Source organism: Cyrtonyx montezumae, unplaced genomic scaffold (assembly GCF_038088225.1).
Source record: "Cyrtonyx montezumae isolate F1298 unplaced genomic scaffold, pur_monq_1.0 scaffold_37, whole genome shotgun sequence".
In the NCBI taxonomy this organism is placed as follows: Eukaryota; Metazoa; Chordata; class Aves; order Galliformes; family Odontophoridae; genus Cyrtonyx; species Cyrtonyx montezumae.
The window spans coordinates 1,288,456-1,304,106 of NW_027072042.1; the positions used below are offsets into that span (position 1 = coordinate 1,288,456).

At 66.6% G+C, this 15,651-nt stretch overlaps 2 protein-coding genes across 4 annotated transcripts; one reads left to right on the top strand and one right to left on the bottom strand.

The window, feature by feature from the left end:
* Window positions 1-1,194: 1,194 nt before the first annotated feature.
* Window positions 1,195-9,587, top strand: PGAP2 (post-GPI attachment to proteins 2). Of its 3 annotated transcripts, none has more exons than XM_065745782.1 (6): window positions 1,195-1,246; window positions 2,583-2,757; window positions 4,575-4,827; window positions 6,421-6,527; window positions 9,177-9,285; window positions 9,388-9,587. In XM_065745782.1, exons 2-6 carry the CDS (start codon window positions 2,593-2,595, stop codon window positions 9,516-9,518), a joined length of 765 nt encoding a protein of 254 aa, XP_065601854.1. In that variant the 5' UTR covers window positions 1,195-1,246; window positions 2,583-2,592; the 3' UTR covers window positions 9,519-9,587. The 3 variants fall into 3 exon arrangements, with proteins under 3 accessions (XP_065601854.1, XP_065601852.1, XP_065601853.1); XM_065745780.1 differs by lacking the exon at window positions 1,195-1,246 and adding an exon at window positions 2,327-2,489; XM_065745781.1 differs by lacking the exon at window positions 1,195-1,246 and adding an exon at window positions 2,327-2,489 and having other exon boundaries at window positions 6,421-6,515.
* A 1,563-nt stretch (window positions 9,588-11,150) lies between these two features.
* On the bottom strand, window positions 11,151-11,772 carry RHOG (ras homolog family member G). Its single transcript, XM_065745726.1, is given in 4 exon segments — window positions 11,151-11,210; window positions 11,213-11,252; window positions 11,254-11,376; window positions 11,378-11,772. Coding segments are annotated over 4 exon segments (573 nt in total). The 5' UTR covers window positions 11,744-11,772; the 3' UTR covers window positions 11,151-11,166.
* Window positions 11,773-15,651: the final 3,879 nt, after the last annotated feature.

Below are 15,651 nucleotides of genomic sequence, written 5' to 3' on the forward strand. Positions count from 1 at the left end.
TAGAGATGCTGCACCCCCAGCACCGTTGTGCCCTCTGTCTCCAATGGGACAGCGATGCCTGGGTGCTGACAGTGCCGGTTGGGTCCCTGCTTTGCCACCCCACGATCCAACGCCGGCCTCGGCACCCGCGTTCAACTTTCCGAACGCTCCTACGCAGCCGTTGACCGGCTCGGGGCTGCGATGGACCCCTCCCCCCCCCGTCCTGCTTTACCTTAGGGAAGATTTAGCCGCACTACCCGCACCGCTGCCTCCCAATACAAGCACAACGCTCCACCACGAACCAAACTGACCGCGCAACCGCGGGGGTCGGGAAAGACCTCAGCAGATCACGGAGCCCAACCACCCCGCGGCCACACGGGGTTCGCGCGCGCACACACCAACCGCGTCCCCGTGCTCCCCCCCGCCCCCTCCCGCCCGTCCCCCCCCCGCCGGAAGGCCGCAGCGGCCCAACTCCCGCGGCCGGCCCGGTTCCCAAGGCGGCCCCGCGACGCGGAGACCCCGAGCGGCCGGGAGACGCGAACGGAGGGAGAGAGGGACGCGGAACTCACCGCTGAAGAGCGGAGAGGAGCGGCGAGGAACGCTGCGATGCGGACGGAGCGGTGCGGAGCGGCGCGGCCCCACCACTCTCGCGCCGCCGCCTCACACACAGGAAGCTGCGTCACAGTGCACGCAACGCCCCGCCCAACGGCCTCTCTACTGCTCTGCCCCGCCCCGAGAGCCCTCAGCTCATTGGCTGCCGCTCGGCGGCGTCCCACCCACTCCGTTTGGTTCTGCTTTGCTATTGGTTAAAAGGGAGCAGAGCACCGGTTGGTCCGGCCCGGGAAGGGGCGGGGCTGATGCTGCGGAAGAGTCCAGAACAACACGCAGCGACCAGCATCCGGGCCGCCGGGGGCGGGGCTTCTCGCGGCTCGCCCAATCAGAATGCTCTTCGGCTGTCTGAGTCCGCCAGGCCGCCAGGGGGCGCCCTGCGGGGAGGCTTCGGGCCTCAGCGCCCGGCCCAGGCCTGGGCACGGTGGGGCCCTGAGGAGCGTCCCCGAGCGGGGACCGCGGCGGTGCTCTGCGGCCGGGGCCGTGGGGGTCCTGGGGAGGACCTGAGGACGGCAGGGGGGGCGGGAACGGGGTGGGGCGAAGGGGAGGAGGGATGAGCAGGTGCGGGCAGCGGCCTGGCGGAGCAGGAAGGGGCGGGGGCGGCCCGGGGCGGGGCGGGCATGGAGAAGCGCGGAACGGTGTGAGCCGCGCGGGGCCGGTGGGTGCGGGGCGGTCCTGGGAGGCACCGGGATAAGAGGGGCACCGGGGGGGGACGCTGGGACAACGAGGACACCGGGCCTTGGGGGCGATGCTGGGGGAGCAGCCCTGTGGGTGTGAGGGTGCGGGGCGGGGGGGGGGGTCCTGGAGGGAAGGAAAAGGGTTCCGGGGTGCTCGGTGGGTTACATGCCCCGTTTGGGTGCGCCCCAACGAGCAGGGACGTAGGGATGCTGCAGCCCCATTGTGCCCTCTGACTCCGATGGGACGGCGATGCCTGAGTGCTCACAGGGCCGGTGGGTCCCTGCTTTGCCTCCCCACAGCCCAGCGCTGGCCCTGGCTGCTGCATTGAGCCGCCCCATCCTTCAGTCAGAGCTTCAGCAGCAGGGCTGGCCGGGGGTCCTGCTCTGTCCTCGGCTCCATGGCTGCAGCTGCACCCCTAAAGCTTCCACCCTGCAGTAAGTGATCCCAAGCAGTGCAGCAGACCCTGAGGCTGCCACGTGGTTTGATGTCACCTTCGCTGCTGCATGGGAAGGCTCCTGCCCTGTGCCCCTCGGTGTCAGCTCCTCGGGCTGCAGCCTGAGGTAGGCACTGCAGGACGTGACCCTGTGTTGCCCTTGGTCCTGCTGATAATTGGCTTCCACACGGATTGTCTGCGAGGAGGATTTGTCCCAGAGCCCGAGGAGGTGAGGGAGGAAGCCGGTGCTCAGCATCACAGCCCTTTGTCCCTTGTGCCCAGGTGGAGGGAGCCCGTGTGGATGGCAGAGATTTGGGCCATGCACGGCAGAGCAATGTTTTGGGGCCAAAGTAACGTGTGTGCAGTGCTGGAGGCTGCAGCTCTGTCTGCCACGTCCTGAGGCATGCAGGACAAACTGGAGCACACCTGGCTGAGGCTGGGCATGGAGTCAGGAGCAAGCTGCCAGGCTTGAAAACTGGCCTGACCTGTCCTGTCTGAGTTGTTGAGCAATGCCTTCATCCTGCAAGCTGAAGGCTGTGGTCCTGCAGCTTCCTGCAGGTGTTGGCTGTGCTGTGCTCAGGGGGCCCTGCCTGGGGCAGCACGCTGCAGTGTCAGCACGGCAGCTCAGCCGAGGAAGCATCTGGATGGCTCTGCCCAGCAGAAATGCAGTCGCATGTCTCCCAACCCCGTGGTGCAGAGCTGGAGGCATGTCCCCCCAGCTGATGCTGCTTTCAGCTGTGAGTGCCTGCAGCCAGCCCTCAGGCTGCTGTGAAACACCAGCCGTGCCCAGGTTTCTCTCTTTGCAGCTTATAGCTTGATGCATCCATGCGGAGAGCTGCTGAGGGGCAGAGAATCCTTTCCAACACTTGCCCTTTGCTTTCAGGTCCATCAGCATGCTCCAGGTGCCACTGCCCCTGGATCGTGATGGGGTCCTGTTCCGGCTCCGGTTCACCACTCTGGCCGTGGGGACCGTGTTTTGCCCCTTGTTTGGTTTCCTTTTCTGCGTGATCTGGTCTCTGCTCTTCCACTTCCAGGAGACGACAGCCACCCACTGTGGGGTAAGTGACTTTGCCTGCAGTGTGCTGAGCTCTGGGTGCTGGCTGTGCAGCGGGGCAGGAGCAGGCAGCAGGAATCCTCTCCAACCAGCCTTGAATAACTTGTTTGCTTTGACTTGTGATACCCCTGAATGAGCAGGTGAGGTTTTGCTTCTTTAAAAGGAGCACTGAGCAGGCTGGTGTTGATTGCAATAAAGAATAAAGCTGAGAAGGCCAGAGATAAGTATACTGTCCTGCAGATGAGTTACTCTTACAAAGGGGAGACACTGCTGCTTGCATTGGAGCAGACACAAGCACGTGCCTGGAAGCTCTGGCTGAGAAGGACCAGCTGGGTTTTCAGAATGCTTTAGGTCAAGTTCCTCAGCCACGGCATGAGCATCAGTGAGCAGCTAGTGCAGAGCTAGGAGAGGAGGTCACCCTGGGGTTGTACAGGGTCCGTGCCGCTCCTCCTGCCCAGACGTGGTGGGGTGCTGAAGGTGAGTGGTGGTAGTGAGCTCCTGGAGCTGGAGGAGTGATGTGGGCTGCCAAGGACTGTCTGCAGCCTCCCGAAGGCAACTACAGAGCAGTGGGATCCCAGCAGTGATGGATTTAGAGAAATGATGTGTGCACGTTGCCCTCTCCTCACAGAACAGTGCAGCAGGGGTGCTCTGAGGTGTCCTGCAGCTCCAGATGTGGAGTCAGAGCTCGTCAGCTTCAGCCTGCAGAGATGCTGGGATGAGAGCAGGGAGGTGCAGGCCTCCGCGGTGCTGGCTGGATGGGGGGGCAGGCAGGGTCCCACTGTCTCCTGTGGCACTGTGGGGAGCAGGGGGCATGGTGAAGGCAGTGTGTTTGAAACAAGTGGAAAGGAGCTGGTTCCTCAGGCAAAGAGCAGCTGGTCCGAGGAGCTTTGGACTCCAGGCTGTTACTGCACGTGGCCACCCTCAGTGCTTTCAAGAGCAGACCAAGCTGCATCGAGGACAGCAGAGCCCTTGGAGCAGCTCTGAGAGCCTCTGGGGCACCAGGTGGCCTTGGCTTCAATCAGAGGAGACATCTCTGAAGGAACCAGTCACATCCACACTGGCACTTGGTTGTGGTGCTGGTTTTGGCTCTTTGGACCACTGAACTCTTTGGTCTGCTGAGGACTGAGAGAGCCCATCCCTGAGAGCAGGAGGAGAGCGTCAACTACAGGATGGTAGAGAGAGAGCTTCCAAGTGAAGCTCTGGGCAAGGGAGGCCTCCGTCCACGCCTCTCTTACAGGTTCATGGCCAGCATCAGCAATCGAAGCCTGGAGTCAGGAACGGGGTCGGACACTGGGAAATAAGCAGGGGGAACAGGAGTTTTAGATGGTTAGCAAACCCACCATGCTCAGTGAACCCCACCCCCCAGTGCCACGTCTGTGTGTTATCCTGCACACCTCACTGCTTCCAAGGCAGCCTGTCCCATCCACTGGGGGGACATGCAGCGTCCAACAGCTGAGCGAAGGGAAGGAGTGAGGGTTGTGCACGTTGAGCTGAGAAACCTGGGCAGCATTCCCAGCTCCCTGAGCCTCCTCAGCAGGCTGAGGCAGTGCTGGGTAGCCCTGCAGGATGCATCACAGGGGTTAGAAGGGACCTCGAGATCCCTGTCCAGCCCTACCCCTGAAGCAGTTCCCTACAGCCACTGCACGGGACAGCACCCAGGTGGGTTTGGGTGCAGGAGCCCCCTCCCATCTCTGCCCCCCTCGGCTCAGCTGGAGCAGCGCTGCAGCCGTGCCCTCCCCAGGGCGGAACGGAGGGGAGGATCCCCCCTGGACACTTCGTGCCTTCTGAGGCAGCCCCTCCCCACCAATCCATCTCTTCCAGGTGCCGAACTACCTGCCCTCCATCAGTGCTGCCATCGGAGGTGAGACCCCGCAGCGCTACGTCTGGAGGCTCTGCATTGGGCTGCACTCAGCCCCACGCTTCCTGGTGGCCGTGGCCTACTGGAACCACTACGTGAGCTGCCACTGCTCCCACCCCCGCTACCTGCGCCTGTGCCACTTCAACCTGCTGCTCAACCTGCTCGAGAACTTCGCCCTCCTCCTCCTCACCTACGTGTCCTCCTCGGAGAACTATGGTGCGTGGCTCCCTCCCGTCCCGCACCGGCCGAGTTTGGGCCCCATAGCATCCACAGAAGAGTCCACAGAGCCCCAGAGAGTGATGGGAGGACAGGTCAACCCGTAGTGACCCCATTGAGCCCTGTAGTGTGCCCATGGAGACCCATAGGAGAGTAGTTCAACCTTTGGGCCCCACAACATCCACAGAAGAGCTCGTAGAGCCCCATAGAGAGCAGCGGGAGGACAGGTCAACCCACAGGGACCCATAGGGACAAGAGAGCCCTTGAGGGCTCCATAGAGATATACGGTGGCCCAAATGAGCCCCTAAGTGACCCCATAGAGACAAAGGATGTGGTGGAGTTGTTGAAGAGGAGTCTGGATGAGGAGCTACGAGATACGGTTTAGCAGTCGGTGGGAGCAATGGGAATGGGTGGGGGGGGTGGACTGGAACATCTTGTAGGTCCTTTCCACCCTTGTGATTCTTTGACTATGAAAGCATGTGGATGCTGGGCTCCGAGGTGCCTCTCACCCGTGGGTCCCCCTGAGCCGAGTGGGGCAGGGCAGCCGTGGCAGCAGGAGTCAGCAGGCGGTGCTGCTGCAGGGGGCACGAGGCTGTGGTGTTGGGTGCTGGGTCCCTGCTGGGATGCAGGGCTTGTCCTCACAGAGGGCTGCAGGGAGAGCAGGGCCCGAGCTGGGAGGAGCGGGTTTGTGTGTCAGGAAGGGTGAGGTGGGGCTGGAGCTGGCATAGGTGAGCAGAGCTGCAGCGTGGATTGTGAGCCTATGGGAACGGGCTGTGCTCCCTGAGCCCCGTGCTGATGCCACAGCGTGGGGTGGGCTGGATCTGGGACCCCCATGGGCGCCCTCAGCTGCAGGAGGAGGGCTCGGGTCCTCCACCTCCCCAGCAGTCAGAGCTGCTCCGTGCCTGGGGCTGTCCTCCTTGCCCTGGAATGGGGAAGAGAAAGAAGGGAGGGAAGTGTGGTTCTTAGGGTCGGGTGTCGTGGCCGTGGGTTCCGTTCCTGGAGAAAAACCTGGGGAGTGCTCTGCGAATAAGTGCTCCGAGTGGAGAGGAAAGTGTTTCACCCGAATCGGGACGGGCTGTGGGTGCAGCTCTGTGTGCTGGGAGCAGCCGTGCTTCAGCTCCCAGCCCTCCCTGCTGTGGGGCCAGCAGCGTGCAGCATGGCCTTGCTGCTGACTGCCAAGAGGAAAGGACCCGGGGGTGCTGGTCCATGCTCTGCCGAGCATGAGCTGACAGTGCCAAGGAGGACAGGAGGGCCGAGTTTGGGCCCCATGGCATGGGAGGGGGCTGCCCGCCCTGCCTCAGTTTCCCCATCCATCCCAGGAGCTGCTCCCAAGGCTGCTCGTGGTGTGCAGCCGCTGGGGCTCCTGGGCTGGATGCTGGAGGGCGAGCAAAAGCTCCCTGTGCACCCCCAGCCCGAGGGGAAGGCACAAGGGGGGGGCAGAGAGCTGCCCTTGGCTCTGCCTTCCCCTGCTGTGCACGGTGGGGCTGCTGGTGGGGCCGTGCCCGCCGTCCTTTGCCCCCGCAGCCTCCCCTGCTACTCCTGGCTCGCTTCCGTGCCCGGATTTAACAGGAAACCTTTGTCTCGTCGATTCAGCAATCCACGAAAACGCCTTCATCATCTTCATCACGTCAGCCCTGGGCCACATGCTCCTGACGTGCATCCTCTGGAGGATGACTAAGAAACACACAGTAAGTCCCGAGGTACAGACGCTTTCCTTTCTTCTCGGGGTGCTGCGGTTGGGGCTGGTGGTGGAAGGGCTTCCCCTGTGGCTTCTGCACTGACCACACCTGGCTGGCAAAGGGTTAAAGATAAGGCTGTGTGTGCCCACGTGGAGGGGGATGGGTGCTGTGTGTGCCCACGTGGAGCAGGATGGGTGCTGTGTGTGTCCCTGTGGAGCAGGACGGGTGCTGTGTGTGCCCACGTGGAGCGGGATGGGTGCTGTGTGTGCCCACGTGGAGCGGGATGGGTGCTGTGTGTGCCCACGTGGAGCAGGATGGGTGCTGTGTGTGCCCACGAGGAGCAGGATGGGTGCTGTGTGTGCCCACGAGGAGCGGGATGGGCTCTCCCAGCCCCATGAGCCACGGCCCTATGAGGGGAGGGCCATCTTTGGGAACCCCTTCTCTGTGACCAGGTCATGCAGTGGGGTGGCAGGGGAGCCTGGGCACGAGGACGCCTGCTCCCAGGCCCTGCTTTGTGCACTGTGTGTGTGTGACACGGGTTGCTCTTGCACAAGCCTCGTGCTCTCTGGGATGGGTGTTGCAACGGCCCCCACTGCGGGGGCAGGAGGGTGCTGGGGGGGGGCAGGAGGGTGCTGGGGGGGGCAGGAGGGTGCTGGGGGGGGCAGGAGGGTGCTGGGGGGGGGCAGGAGGGTGCTGGGGGGGGCAGGAGGGCGCTGGGGGGGGCAGGAGGGCGCTGGGGGGGGCAGGAGGGCGCTGGGGGGGGGCAGGAGGGCGCTGGGGGGGGCAGGAGGGCGCTGGGGGGGGCAGGAGGGCGCTGGGGGGGGGCAGGAGGGCGCTGGGGGGGGGCAGGAGGGCGCTGGGGGGGGGCAGGAGGGCGCTGGGGGGGGGCAGGAGGGCGCTGGGGGGGGGCAGGAGGGCGCTGGGGGGGGGCAGGAGGGCGCTGGGGGGGGGCAGGAGGGCGCTGGGGAACTTGCTCACAATGGGGAAGTGCAGATAGTTTCCAGTTGCAAGGTGGCAAACGGGGGGGAGAGAGAGAGGCAGACAGAAAGGAAAACAAAGCCCTGTGGGTGTGGGGGGGGGGAAGGGGAAGCGGGTTTGGGGCAGGAGGGGAGGGGGGCAGTGGAGGTGGTGGGGCAGAGGGGGTGCAGGGGGAGAGGCCTGGGTGTGTGCGTGGCATGGGGAGGGGCAGCAGCGCCCGGTGGGGTGGGAGGTTTCGCTTCTCGTTGGCAAACCTCTTAGCCCTGTTGATGTCCCTGCACTCCTCACCCCACAGCTGTGGGGCTCGAGCCCTCTGCAGTCGGTGCGGCGTGGCCGAGCTCACGCTGCAGTCCCTGCACACGTTCAACACACGAGCACCCAGCCTGGCTCTGGAGCCGGGCTGGGTGTCCCCCACCCCCTGTCTCTGCAGATCGCAGCAGCGTGCTCGGGGTGAGCCCATACACCCCAAAAAAAACCCCACAGCAGAGCAGCAGGGCCGCTGCACCGCTGCCCCATTGCAGCGCTGCGGGGGGGGGGGGGGTTGGGGTCCAGCACAGCACTGTGCAGCTGCAGTGCTCCTCCACACCTCGGTGTGCACGGGGAGACGTGCTTCAGCACCAAGCTGTGGTCGGCCAGGACTCAGCCACATCCAAACACAGCGCTCTGCGGCTGAGGGGGGGGGGTGGACCGAAGCCGGGAGCCCCAGCGCTGCGTCCCCTGCAGTAAAACCTGGGTGCACCCTGAGGGCGGGGGGGAGGCCCCCCATCCCCGCGCAGACAGCTGGCCTGAGGCAGGGGTGGGCATCAGCACCTCGCAGAGCCAGCCCCACGCACTGCAGCCCCACGCACTGCAGCCCCATGTAATGCAGCTTGGTATGCTCCAGCCCCATACACTGCAACCCTATGCATTGTAGTGCCATGCGTGGCAGCCCCATTCACTCCATTCCCATGCCCCCCAGCCCCATTCACTGCAACCCCATGTACTTTAACCCCATGCCCTGCAGCCCCATGCCCCCCATCCCCATGCCCTGCAGCTCCATGCCCCCCACCCCCATGACCCCCATCCCTATGCCCTGCAGCCCCATGCCCCCCATCCCCATGCCTTGCAGCCCCATGGCCCCTATCCCCATGCCTCCATCCCCATACCCTGCATCCCCATGCCCCCATCCCTATGCCCCTCCTATGCCCCCCACCCCCATGACCCCCATCTCTATGCCCTGCAGCCCCATGCCCCCCATCCCCATGCCCCCCATCCCCATGCCCCCCATCCCCATGCCCCCTATCCCCATGCCCCCCACCCCCATGCCCTGCACGCTGCGATGTGGGGCCGTGTGAGCGATGCACAGCGGTGTGGCACAGTGTGATGGGGCACTGTGGGGCTGCCCTTCCTCTCTGGGTTTTCCCACGTGTGCCGGGGCCGCGTGGGGTCACGGAAAATGTGATGGGGACATTGACATTTTCCTCCTCCTCAGCAGGAGGAAGAGGAGGGGGGTGGGGGGGTTGTGTCTCACGTGCACCGTCAGACAGAGGGGGAAGTTCCCCTCCCACTCACACGTGGGGATCACAGCCGGGTCGGCTTTGTGGGCAGCATCCCTCCCGTGCTGTGGGTTCCCCACACCCACCCGCGTGCCGTGGGGCAACGCTGTGGGGTCGGGATCACAGCTCGTGGGGCCGTGCCCTCTGTCTCCCCCAGGAGCGCAAGTCGTACAAATGGAAGCAGCTGCTCTTCTTCATCACCTTCATCACCTTCTCCATCTCCGTCTGCGTCTACTTCCACCACAACTGGTACTGCAGACCTGGAGGTACGCGGCACCGCCGGCTGTGGGGCGCCCACGGGGCCCCACTGCTGCCCTATAGCCCTGTAACCCTATAGCCCTATAGCCCCTGTGCTTCCCCCCCCGCAGTGTACACCATCTTCGCCTTCCTGGAGTACGTGGTGGTGTTCTCCAACATGGCCTTCCACATGACGGCCTTGTGGGACTTCGGCAACAAGGAGCTGCTGGTGAGCTCCGTGCTGGAGGACAAGCACTTCTAGCCGGGTGCTGTGGGGCCGGGGTCGCTCCCGTGGGGGCTGAGCCCGTGCTGTGGGGCTGGGGTCGCTCCCGTGGGGGCTGAGCCCTGCTCCCAGGACACGGGTGCCGCCGGTCGCTGCCCCGGTGTCGTTCCCCACTGCCGGGGCTGGTGGGGTTTGGTGGGGGTCCTGATGTCACCGCAGAGCCCCCACACCGTGGGCACTTGGCTGTGGGGCCGGGCTGGGGGCTGAGCTGGGTTATGGGGGGGTGGGGGGGGGGTCCCGTGGCCCCATCCGTGTGTGCCCCCCGTCCCCTGCAGCGCGTCCTCGTGGGTTTGGAGGATGGAATAAAGCACTGAGTATTTTTTGTCGGCTCTCTGTGCCCTTCGCTGCCCTCCTCCTCCTCCCCCCCACCCCAAGCTGCAGCGCGTGGGGCCGCTCCGTGCCCCCACCCTTTGGGGTCCCATGGGTGCAGCACCCCCCGGTGCTGCCCACACCCCCTGACCTCATGCCGTGGGGAAGAGGAACCCGTGAGCTCATCCCAGGGCAGGGCCCCGTCCCCACCTCATCCCAGCCCCCTCCACCCGGGATGGGATGGGGACGGGTGGGGATGGGGCACCACCACCCACACCACCACCCCCCCGGGGCCCCCCCCAGCGGGCGGCTGCGGGGAACAAAGGGCGTTTGTGTGGGGCTGGGGCCGCCTGTGGGGCCGCACAAGGGGCCCCTGTGCACAGCTCCAACCCCTGAGCTGACCCCAACCCATGGGGGGCTGCAGCACCCGGACCCCCCATACCCCCCCATCCTGGGGCTGCCGTGGGGACATTCGTGGGGCTGCAGTGGGGCTGCCAGGAGGGGCAGAGCCCAAGCTTCGGGGTCTTTTGGGATGGAGACCCTTCTCCTGCAGATCCCAGCAATCATCCCTGCTGTGTCCCCACCCCCACGTTGCCCCCATCCCCACGTTGCCCCCATCCCCATGTTGCCCCCATCCCCACGTTGCCCCCATGCCCATCCCTGCCGTGTCTGTTTCTGCCACATCCCCATCCCTGCAGTGTGCTCCTGTGAGTGTCCCCCCGTCCCCGTGACCCCGCAGAGCAGCCTGGCGCTGAGCTGGTGTCACCCAGGGGTGCGGGTCCCCACCCCTCCGTCCCAGGGACCCACTCGTGTCCCAGCAGCAGCTCCGGGGATGGGGGCACACAGGAGAGCACAGGGGTGAGGGGGGGGGTCTTTATTGAAAGCATCTCAGGGAGAGCCGGGGGGGGGGGGGCAGTGCCACAGGGATCCTATGGGACAAACCCCTCCACAGCACTTTGAGGGGTGACACTGTGCCGGGGGGACAGTGGAGTGTGGGGGGCTGGTGGGTCCCCAAGGGGGGTTGGGGGTCCCCAAGGGGCACAACAGCGGTAGCAATGGGTCCCCAGGGGGTGGGGGGAGCTCAGGAAGGAGCTGGGGGGGGGGGGGGGGGGGTCGGCCCCATGGGGCAGCCCCGTCTCAGGAGGTGATGCCGAGAGATGGACAGGCATCATCCAGAACGTGAACGCTGAGAGCCGTGGGGTGGGGCCGGAGCTGTGGGGGTGCCGGGGGTGCGGTGTGTGGGTGCCGGGGGTGCGGTGTGGGTGCCGGGGGTGCGGTGTGGGTGCCGGGGGTGCCGGGGGTGCGGTGTCCGTGGGCCCTAGAGCAGCACGCAGTGCCGCTTGGCCTTGGCAGGTGCCGGTGCAGCACGGCGCGCACGGCCTCGGTGAACACCTCCTTGATGCCCCTCCTGCTGCAGCGCTGAGCACTCGAGGTATTTGACAGCGCGGATCTGGCGGCACAGGCTGAGGCCCTGCTGCGTGCTGATGGGAGCCTGGTTCTGCTCCTTCAGGCGGCGCGCGGTGTCGGGGGTGCGTGCGCAGGTCCTTCTTGGTGCCCACCAGCAGCACGGGCACGCTGGGGCAGTGGTGGCACACCTCGGGGTACCACTTGTGCTTGACGTTCTCGTAGGACGGAGGGCTGGCGATGGAGAAGCAGATGATGAAGACGTTGGTCTGGGGGTAGGAGAGCGTCCGCAGGCGGTCGTACTCCTCCTGCCCGGCCGTGTCCCACAGGTTGAGGTTTATAGTCCGCCCGTCCACCGTGTTCTGGGCGCTGTAGTTGTCGAAGACGGTGGGGATGTACTCCTTGGGGAAGGCGTTGGTGGTGTAGCAGATGAGCAGGCACGTCTTGCCCACCGCGCCGTCGCCCACCACCACGCACTTGATGCTCTGCATCGCCGCGCGCCGTCCGCTTCAGAGGCCTGGGGGGGGGATATGGGGTCAGGGGGGGATGTGGGGTTAGGGGGGGACGTGGGGTCAGGAGGCAACATGGGGTCAGGGGGGACGTGGGGTCAGGGGGATGTGGGGTCAGGGGGGACGTGGGGTTAGGGGGGGATGTGGGGTCGGGGGGACGTGGGGTTAGGGGGATGTGGGGTCAGGGGGGGACATGGGGTCAGGGGGGACGTGGGGTCAGGGGGATGTGGGGTCAGGGGGGGATGTGGGGTCGGGGGGACGTGGGGTTAGGGGGATGTGGGGTCAGGGGGGGACGTGGGGTCGGGGGGACGTGGGGTTAGGGGGGGACATGGGGCTAGAGGGGGGATGGGGTAATGGGAGGACATGGGGTTAGAGAGGGGACATGGGGTCAGGAGGGGACGTGGGGTCAGGGGGGATATGGGGTCAGGAGGGGACGTGGGGTCAGGGGGGGATATGGGGTCAGGGGGAGATGTGGGGTCAGGGGAGACATGGGGTTAGGGAGGGATGTGGGGTCATGGAGGGACATGGGGTCAGGGGGGGACGTGGGGTCGGGGGGATGTGGGGTTAGGGGGGGAAGTGGGGTCAGGGGGGGACGTGGGGTTAGGGGGAGATGTGGGGTCAAGAGGGGACATGGGGTTAGGGGGAGATATGGGGTCAGGAGGGGACGTGGGGTCAGGGGGGGACGTGGGGTTAGGGGAGATGTGGGGTCAGGAGGGGACGTGGGGTTAGAGGGGGGATGGGGTAATGGGGGGACATGGGGTTAGAGAGGGGACATGGGGTCAGGAGGGCACATGGGGTCGGGGGGACGTGGGGTCACGGGGGGATGTGGGATCAGGGGGGACATGGGGTCAGGGGGGATGCAGTGTCAGGGGAGGACATGGTGGGGTCAGGGGTTGTGATGTGGGGTTGGGGTGAGATGTGGGGTCAGGAAGACATGGGGTCGGGGGGGGATGTGGGGTCAGGGGGGGACATGGGGGCACAGTGCCACTGCCCACGGGCACCGATTGCTCAGGGGCTGCAGTGCCCCACGCGGTGCTGTGTCACCACCCCCAGTGCTGTGTCACCCTGCGCTGCAGTGCCACCGTCCCCACCGTGGGGCGCAGCCGCACCGTGCCCCACCCCACGCACGTTTCCCCCCCACGTATCCCATCAGTTCCCCCCCCCCGTTAACCCCTTCTTTCCCGGCGGTGATGAGGGGCACACGGATCCCCGCGGCGCATCCCGGGGTGACCCCACCCCCACCGCGGCTCTGTGTGTGTGTGGGGGGGGGGGGTTGGGGGCGTCTCCCTCCGCCCGCCCCACTCCGTCCCCAGCGGAGGCGATATGGGGGCAAAGCCGTGCCCCACAGCCCCGCAGGAGGAGTGGAAGAGGAGGAGGAAGAGGAAGAGGAAGAGCCGCGGTCCTTCCGCGCTGCAGTGGGTGCGGGCGCGGGGTGATTCACGCATCAGCGGAGCGGGGGGGGGGGGACGGAGCAGCTGGGGCCGAGCAGAAAGGGGAAGCAAAACCTCCCCCGTCCGAGCTCCCGGGGCATCCCCCCCCCCAGCACCTGGGGCTTTCCGTGGGGCACAGCCCGCACCGCGCGCCCCACGCGTGGGGACCCCGCTCCCCCCCCCGGGACGGGGTCACCCGTCGCTGCACGGCCGTCGGCGGAGCCTGAACTGCGCCTCGGCAGCTCCGGGGCACTGACACTGACACACACGGCCCCACGGGCACACCCCGCCCCACGCGTGGACCGGGGGCACTTCGGAGACGCAGCTCAGGGGACAGCGGTGGGGACGTGGCCGTGCTCTGCCCCCCTCGGAGCGCGGGGATGGAGATAATGGGGACCGGGAATGGGGACGGAGGTCCCGGGGGGGCAGCTAAGTGGCGGAGGTGTGGGGATGGGGATGGGGTCGGGATGGGGGGGGGGGGATGGAGACGGAGGTACAGAGGTGGGGATGGGAGTGGGGACGGCGGAGGTGGAGATGATGGAAATGGGGACCAGCGTGGAGACGGGGATGGCCCCGGGATGGGATGATGCGGATGGAGGTGGGGATGGGGACAGCCCTACGTGGGTCCCCCCGCAGCTCAGGACGTCCCCGTGGGGCAGCAGCATCCCGCGCACCCCACCCGGCGCGCACCAAACCCCCCCCATCTATGGGAGGAAGAGGATGAGAAGAGCTCCAGCGGAGGAAGGGCAGCACAGAGCTCCGGGCCAGCAGCCTCAGCTCCTCCACCCCGAGCGCTGGGTACAACCGGGCGCGGACCTCCGCTTCCCCGCATCCCGGACCCACATGGGGGGGCTCCGCGGGTCCGAGGGCCGCCCTTCCCCTCCCACCGGACCCCGTCCTCCCACCGCACCCCGCGACCCCCGCGCTCACCCCGGGCCATGGTGCAGGGGATGGGGTGGGGGTCCTCCTCTCCGCTCCGCTCCGCTCCGTCCGTCCCGACCCCACTGTTCCTCCCGCCGAGCCCGGCCCGCCCCCGCCGCTTCCTTCCTGCCTCGGCCCGGAGTGGGGGGGTGTCATAGGGCGGGGGGGGGGCGTGGGGAAGTGGAGGGTTTGGGGGAGGAAGGGGAAGGGGGGGGAGCGTGGGAACGCGGGTGGGAATTTCCTCTGGGGGTGCCGCAATCGTCCCCCAAAGGCGTCGCCCCCAAACCCCACCGAGCGCCCCACGGAAGGGATGGGTGTCCCCGGGCAGTGGTCGGGGCAGGAGCCCGGCAGTGGTGCACTGTGGGGGTCGCCCCCCATCGCTGTCACCTTCCGGCTGTCACCTCAGTTCCTTCCCGTCCCTGTCCTGGTCCGTGTCCCCCACTCATCCCCACCCCAATTCCTGTCCTTCCTCCTATCCCGGTTCCTCTCCCATCCTATTTCATCTCTGTTCCCATCTCCACTTCCAGGACCATCCTCACCCTCACACCAATTCCCATCCCCACCCCATCCCCACCCCATCCCATCCTATCCCACCTCACCTTATTTCATCCCAATCCCTCCTCCATCCTCACCCCATCCCATCCCCAACCCTTTCTTTGCCCCCATCCCCATTTCCAGGCCCGGGTCACGTCTCCATCTCCGGGTCACATCCCATTCCCATCCTCATCTCATCCCATTTCCATCCCACCCCCATCCCATCCCAGTCCCCATCCTATCCCATCCTCACCCCACCCCAACCCCCATTTCCCCGGGGTGGGGGAGGGGCGGTGCTTTTGCCGCCGTTGTCCCTTTGGCGGTCCTCGCACCCGAAGCGCATCTCTGTTCACCCATCCGAGCGCCGCACGCATTCCCTCCTGCTTAGCTTCCTCGCCGCGCCGGCGTCCCGGCGCGCTCAGCTTGCGCTTTCCCCGTGCGTCCAGCAGGTGGCGCTGCGGCGCAGCGGAGGTGAGAGGTGGGCGGGGCCGAGCGGAGGGACGTGGTCAAAATCTCGCTCTCCGATTGGCCGAGCGAGGCGCGGCGGAGGTCCCGCCCCCCCCTGTCAGCGACTTGCGGCAGCGGCGCGGGCGGTGCGGCGGGCGGGGAGGCCACGGGGGAAACGGGGGAGAACGGGGAGGAGGAGGAGGAGGAGGAGGAGGAGGAGGAGGAGGAGGAGGAGGAGGAGGAGGAGGAGGAGGAGGAGGAGGAGGAGGAGGAGGAGGAGGAGGAGGAGGAGGAGGAGGAGGAGGAGGAGGAGGGGGCGGGGCTGTGGGGCAGCGACGCGCGTGGGGGCGGTGCGGGAGCGGCGGGCGGGGTGAGGCCGGGAGGGGGAGCGGGGCGGGGCGGGGAGCGGCGCCGGGCCGGCGGGGGGGCGTGGCTTGGCGTTGAGGGGCGTGGCTTGGGATCGGTGGGCGTGGTCTGACGATAAGGGGCGCGGTTTGGTGTCAAAGGGCGTGGCTCAGCGCCAGGGGGCGGGGTTTAGGTCAAGGGAGCGTGGCCTGG